This window comes from Sebastes fasciatus, chromosome 19 (genome assembly GCF_043250625.1).
Source record: "Sebastes fasciatus isolate fSebFas1 chromosome 19, fSebFas1.pri, whole genome shotgun sequence".
Lineage (NCBI taxonomy): Eukaryota > Metazoa > Chordata > Actinopteri > Perciformes > Sebastidae > Sebastes > Sebastes fasciatus.
The window spans coordinates 26,408,977-26,416,154 of record NC_133813.1 but is presented as its reverse complement, the minus strand read 5'-3'; the positions used below and the strand labels follow the sequence as shown (position 1 = coordinate 26,416,154).

Sequence of the window (7,178 nt, the reverse complement as noted above, 5' to 3'; positions counted from 1 at the left end):
AAAGTTGTAATATTACGAGAATAAAGTCATAACTTTACGAGAAAAAAAGTTGTTATATTACGAGAATAAAGTCATAACTTTACGATAAAAAAAAGTTGTAATATTACGAGAATAAAGTCATAACTTTACGAGAAAAAAAGTTGTTATATTACGAGAATAAAGTCATAACTTTACGAGAAAAAAATAAAATAACATGTAAAATTATTATTTTATTTTTTTCCCCCTCAATCTCCGTCGTACCATAGACATACAACAATGATAGATAAAAATGAAAATGTAAACAAAAAAGTTATTTATTTCCATTTTTAAAAATCCACAGGGAGCCACTGTAGAGGAGCTAAAGAGTGGCTCCAAAGCTGCAGGTTGCTGACCCCTGTACTAAGTCAAACTATCCAGACCAAGGAGGGTGAAAAGAGGAGATAAAAGGCATCATAATCGCGTCATATGTTTGGGGTTCAACTCATGCGCAGTAAAATTTGGTCTGCACTCGCCGAAATTGAGCCAACAGCAACGCATGCAAAGACAGCATATTAAGAAGGGAAAGTCAATAGTTGGTTCCATGTCAACATCAGCGCCCAGCAGCAGAGCTACGCTTCCGCCATTTTGGACTGAAAGTGACTACCGGACGCCAGTAAAACGTCCGCCTACAAAGAGTTGTACAAAAGTAAAAGTTATTTCTATTCTATTGTCATATATTTATATTTATATAAGTCTGTACCAAAATGTCCTGTGTTGAACAATGAAATAACATAAATATGCATACTATTATAAATATTATAACGGCTGCTTCTCAGAGGAGCTTAAAGTGAGCGATGGACATAAATGGAAGTTAGAAAAATCCAGCTCACAGATTTTGAGAGAAATCTCAAACTTTTTCATGTCAAGGATCCAAAATGTAGTCAAATGGTGTCCTGTGCTTTTGCCCTGCGTGTTAGTAAATAGCCTACAACTCCATTAAACTCTGTTGATGTCATGCTACTAGCACTACTAGCTACTGGCCGATAGCCGGTTGTTTGGGAACATCCACCACGGCACAGGCTGACAGCATACAGCCCATGGGTGTATTAGAAGATAATAACAGGGATGAAATACATCCAATATATCCATTATTACAACTGTGTACAGCTAGCAGGAAGCTGGCAGAACCAGATATGTCATATGAGCGTGCAGCGCGGTGCGGTCCCGTGGGTCTGATGACTGCTCATCATGGCGAGTAAAATAACTCTGGATTCAGCTGTTAGTTCATTGTACTACTTTTAGGACATCATGATTTAAATGAGGGCTTTTTAAGTGTTCCTACTGGGAAGTTGATTTATATCCTCTGATTTACAGACATCTCTTTATACATCCATGGACACAGACTCATTGGCGTTTCCAGTCCGAAATGGCGGCAGCAGTCCCGCAGCGCCATCTGGCGGCTGTTGTCCAAAAAGCACCAGAGTTTCGCCTCTCTGCTTCTAGACTCTTTGATGCATGACTGCAGCTCCTGTTACACTGTGCATGTGTCAGACCCCATAGCTCGGGCAGTTAGCACGTACAGTACTGCGCCTGCGTGAGAGGAAATAACTCTTCAGACCAGTAGGCGGCGGTAGTCTATATGTCATTCGAAAAGGGAAACCGGAAAATATCCATGTGTTGGACTTATCAGATACATCAGACCAGCAATACGTCCTCCAGAATAAGCTCTCGTGACTACGCCCCCAGACCTTCTACACTTAACAAACCGGTCATAATAAAAAAAAGAAGCTATGCTGAAGAGTTGCTGTGTAGTTGGTTTTACCAACAATAAATCCTTAAACACTGATCTCTGATCTGTTCCATTGCCACGTCCTAAAAAAGATCTAATAGAGGAGCTTTATGGCTCCAAGCTATAGACCAGACCAGCATGGTGTCTATGGCTCCAAGCTATAGACCAGACCAGCATAGCCTTATGGCTCCAAGATATAGACCAGACCCGCATGGTGTTTATGGCTCCAAGCTATAGACCAGACCAGCATGGCTTCATGGCTCCAAGCTATAGACCAGACCAGCATGGCGTCCTCTCCGAGGCTGCGTTCCCTTTTGGAGGAAAGAAACTCGCCGTCACAGGAGAGAAAATTATGAAAAGCTGTTGTGTAGCGGGTTAAGCGAGACTTTCACACTGACGTCTGAGGCTCATACGATATGTGAATATTCACTGTCAGCCAGATAAAATGTCTGCCGTGAAAACAACCTAAATGAGACCAAAAGCAGAAAACACCCAAAATGTCTCCTGGTGAGGTCCATGGTGATTACTCCTTGTTTCCTTGTTTAGGTTTATCTGTGACATAGTGTAACAGTGAAACTCAGCAAACTGACTCACCAAGGTCCATTATACAGCAATATCTGTCCAAGTTGTCTCTCCAACGTTAACCAGCAGAAGGTCCATGTCATACCAGACTGTACCGGCTGTGTGAGGACATTCATTGGTTTTGGTGTGTTGAATTGTTTTAAGCTGCTCTGCAGTATTTTCATCAGCTTCTCCAGACTTAGGCAGACTGAGCTCATCTGGCTCAATCCTACAGTATATATCTGACGTATTCTGTATTTATTTATGGTTAACCTGCTATCCCCCTAGTTAGCCACATGATGAGTAGCTGTAGCATGTTAAAGGTCCCATATCATGCTTATTTTCAGGTTCATACTTGTATTTTGTGTTTCTACTAGAACATGTTTACATGTTTACAAAAAAACTTTATTTTCCTCATACTGTCTGCCTGAATATACCTGTATTTACCCTCTGTCTGAAACGCTCCGTTTTAGCGCATCTTGACGGAATTGCAACAGAATTGCGTTTCTAGGCAACAGCTTGGGTCCATGTGTACTTCCTGTTAGCTGATGCCATCCACATACACTGCAACCAGGAATAAACTGGTAAATATTTACATTTAAAACTGTGTAAAGGGTCTAAATATTGTATATTTGTGACATCACAAATGGACAGAAATCTTGACAGCTTGTTTCAAATGCAGTTTCTGAATACGGGCTGTGTGTTTTTCCCTGTGGATTGAGTGTTTCGATACTTTCACAGTATTTATATAGGACTTAAGCCTGCTTTATAATAAAAAGAACATGAAAATCTCACTTTTTTATAATATGGGATCTTTAATGGTTAAAGGGGACCTATCATGCTTCTGTGCTTTTTCCCTTATTTCCTCTAGTGAGTTAGTTTGTTTTTTGTGCCTGTAAAAGGTCTGCAAAGTTACAAAGTCCAGAGTCCAGAGTCCAGGCCAACGGGAGTTACTGTTCCCCACAGACACAGTGTTTCAGACAGAGGTTGGAAAGAGGAGCTGCAGCACTGCAGCTATGAGAAAAGCTGTAGGATAGTTGTATTGTTTCAATGGATAATGTGCTTTAATGGTGCATGTTCAATCCAATGTTTCACACAGTGAATACGGGCGTTTGGGGCAGTTGGTACCCATGTGTTGTCAGTGAGCGATGAACATCTGGATGAGGATGTTCTCTGTGTTGGAATGCTGTATCATTCTAAAATGTGAACTAAATGTTTAATCTAATGATTATTGTGCTTCAGACTATAAGAATTCTGTGATAGTATCTCATGATGCACTAAATCTTAATTACTGCATAACTATTACATTTTATTATTGCATCATAAATAACTGGGGGTTGAGTTGTTTTCCAAGTCCTAATTATGAGACTATTTGAATTTAACCACTCCGAAATCCTGGTCTTCATTATTGAGGACTGGATGAAGTGATCTGAGATCAGAATCAGTGCAGATGAGCCGGATGCAGCTAAACTACAGCCTCGCCTCAGCCTCTACAGCCTCTCCAGTGTAAATCTGTCATCATTATTATTATTATGATTATTATTAATAATCAGAATAATCAGAATCAGTGCAGATTAGCCTGATGCAGCTAAACTACAGCCTCTCCAGTGTAAATCTGTCATTATTATTATTATTATTGTTGTTATTATTGTTATTATTATTAATAACAATAATAACAATAATAATCAGTCTCTACAGTGTAAATCGTGTCATCATTACAATTATTATTATTATTATCATTATTAATAATCAGAATCAGTGCAGATGAGCCTGATGCAGCTGAACTACATCATCTCTTCAGTCTCTACAGTGTAAATCGTGTCATCATCATTATTATTAGTACTATTATTATTATTATTATTATTAATAATAATCGGAATGAGTGCAGATGAGCCTGATGCAGCTGATCTCCACCGTCTCCAGCCTCCCCGGTGTACCTCGTGTCTCTTTAACGGAGGTACTGTCAGGACGGAGGGGGGGGGGGCTGTATGGGTGGATGGGTTCATCGGGTTCATGTAGTATTGGCCGCCTCCTCCTCTCCTCCTCTCCTCTCCTCTTCTCTCCTCTCCTCTCCCAGCTCAGGTCGGCTGCTTCCCGGGCTCCCTCGGTAGATGGGGTCGCTGGAAGGAGAGCAGCTGATGGAAGATGACATGAAGTTTGCAGTAGAAACCGGCTGATCGGTGGAACTTTTGAACCTTTATTATCCGGGACACAGAAACCGGATCAGCTGGTGACTCCATTTTTAGGTCATTCGAGGCATCTCGCTAACTTGTGTGTGTGTGTGTGTGTGTATGAGTGTAGCTCCATCCAGCCGGCTGTATGAATCAGCCTGCTCTATTCGGTTACTAGTGGCCCAGTGGGGATGCTGCTGTCTACTGGTGGAATATAAATCATGATGGCTGATGGATGTTGCAGAGGGATGGACAGAGGAAGGGGTAAGATTGCATCAGATTCTTTACCGAGAGCCACATATCCTCCTCCTCCTCCTCCTCTTCCTCAGCAGCAGCAGTATGTCCACAGCCCCGGCTCTCAACAGCAGCAGCAGCCGGGCTCCCAGCAGCAGCAGCCGGGCAGTGACATCCAGGAGTTAGCCTCCAAACGCGTCGACATCCAAAAGAAGCGCTTCTACCTGGACGTGAAGCAGAGCGCCCGCGGTCGCTTCCTGAAGATCGCGGAGGTTTGGATCGGTCGAGGCCGGCACGACAACATCAGGAAGAGCAAGCTGACTCTGTCCATGTCCATGGCTCCGGCGCTCCGCTACTGTCTGGGAGACTTCATCGATTACTACGCGCGGATCGGACTGCGCGGGGCCCTCGCGCCTCCGCAGCTCGACGAGCACAGCGGCAACAACCACCAGCAGGGCCGCGCGCACGACGCCCGCAGGAGAGCGCAGGACGCCGCGCGCACCGTGCTGTCTCCCACCGGCTCCGCGGTGTCCGACGACCATGCACATCGCGTCCTCAAGAGCGACTTCATCGAGCGGGACAACAGGAAGTACTTCCTGGACCTGAAGGAGAACCAGAGAGGTCGGTTCCTCCGCATACGGCAGACTGTCAGTAAAGGACACGGCACCATGGGCTACTACGGACAGGGCATCGAGCAGACCATCGTGCTGCCGGCTCAGGGGCTCATCGAGTTCAGAGACGCGCTGTCGCAGCTCATAGAGGACTACGGAGACGAGGACAGCGACGAGCGCGGCCGACCCGGCACCGGCGGCGTCGGCGGCGGCTCCAGGAACAACGACGACAACCCGGAGCTGCCGGAGGCTGCGTCCTTTCGGGTGGACAACAAGAGGTTTTACTTTGACGTGGGCTCGAACCGCTACGGGATCTTTCTAAAGATCAGCGAGGTGCGGCAGCCCTACAGGAACACCATCACGGTGCCGCTCAAAGCCTGGGCTCGGTTCGGAGAGAACTTCATCCGGTACGAGGAGGAGATGAGACGCATCTTCTCCTGTCACAAGGAGAAGCGGATAGACGCGCGGCAGGACAGCGAGGAGCAGGACGACTGACCTTGGCAGTAGGCTAGTCTGTCTCTGTCTCTGTCTCTGTCTCTGTCTCTTTGCATGTATTCTAGGGACTCTTGTTACTGACAGTAACTAACCCCCCTATATACTGTCCATGGTCCTGGTCCTGGATGTGTCCCTATACTCTAGATGCAGTGTCCCCACCTTCACCTTTTTGGCTCATCCACCTACCAAAGGGCTGCTAAACTACTAATCTAAGTCATTCATCCACAGCCCGATGCCTCCATGTGTTTCAGTGAAAGATCTCCATCCTGTCTCAGTGCTGTTTAATGCACTTTAACCACCAGGGGCGACCCGAGCCTTTGTAGCCCCCCCCCCTCCTTTAACTTGAAGAGTGGGCTGTAAACTACAGCTAGGTTTAGTTCTAAGTCTTATTAGGAATGTGGTACCTGTGAAACCACTTTAATAATTAGCCCCCTAAAGCCTATACAGGACTGGGAATCAGTTTTATGGTGTGAAAATGTGCAGAAAAACTGTCAACCACAACTGATCACTGAAAGTAAAACATATATATACAATATATATAATATGTGATGGTGCAAAAAGAAAAAAATCTATCAAGTTTTAGTAATTCAATTTACATTTAAATTGCAACTAAAAAAGACTTTGCTTGTTTGGATCCCTGCCCCTTCCCCCACCCTGCTGGCCACTGAGCCCCAAGCAGGAAGTTACTGTAGGACAACACACACACACACACATATAGAAAATAATAGACATGCATCATACAGCTGGTGTGTGTTGTCCTTCAGTGGACTCCAACTATGGCTATTTACTCATACTGCTACACACAAACACACACACACACACACACACACACACACACACACACACACACATACACACACAGTAGGTGTTGCCATGTAGAGGTTCGGCTTTCACATCAACAATAACTCTGTGGCTAAAATGAATGCAGAAGCTTCTGCATTCATTTCAATGACACTTTTTCCTTCAGTGCATTTTGGTACCTGGAGTAAGTGAACCATGCAGAGCATGTAGAATACCTGCAGAGTGTACGATGTAGCAACGAACGTGCTGATTGGCTGCTGACCTCGGCAGCATTGAGATGATAGTGTCCAGCCTCAAAGGAGAACCAGGACTGGTTGTTCAGAATGGACTCTCTGTGTGTGTGTATTTGATCTTTCCTTACCTGCGACCACACACCGACACAGCAGCCCCTTGCACTGTTCTGCTGCCGTAGTGCTATTGTCAGTGGGAAAACAGTTTACAATGGTTAACAAGACAAAAATTAATCCAAACATTTATTAGCTAGTGCAATACGTATATATCTCCTCCATGGTTCTATCCGACACAGGCACTAGGACCGTCATCTTTAGCTTTGTGTTT

The 7,178-nt window shown here is 44.7% G+C and overlaps 1 protein-coding gene across 1 annotated transcript; it reads left to right on the top strand.

The window, feature by feature from the left end:
• Window positions 1-3,109: 3,109 nt before the first annotated feature.
• Window positions 3,110-6,366, top strand: purg (purine-rich element binding protein G). The gene has a single exon (XM_074617998.1). It carries the CDS (start codon window positions 4,701-4,703, stop codon window positions 5,817-5,819), a length of 1,119 nt encoding a protein of 372 aa, XP_074474099.1. The 5' UTR covers window positions 3,110-4,700; the 3' UTR covers window positions 5,820-6,366.
• The last annotated feature ends 812 nt before the right edge of the window (window positions 6,367-7,178 follow it).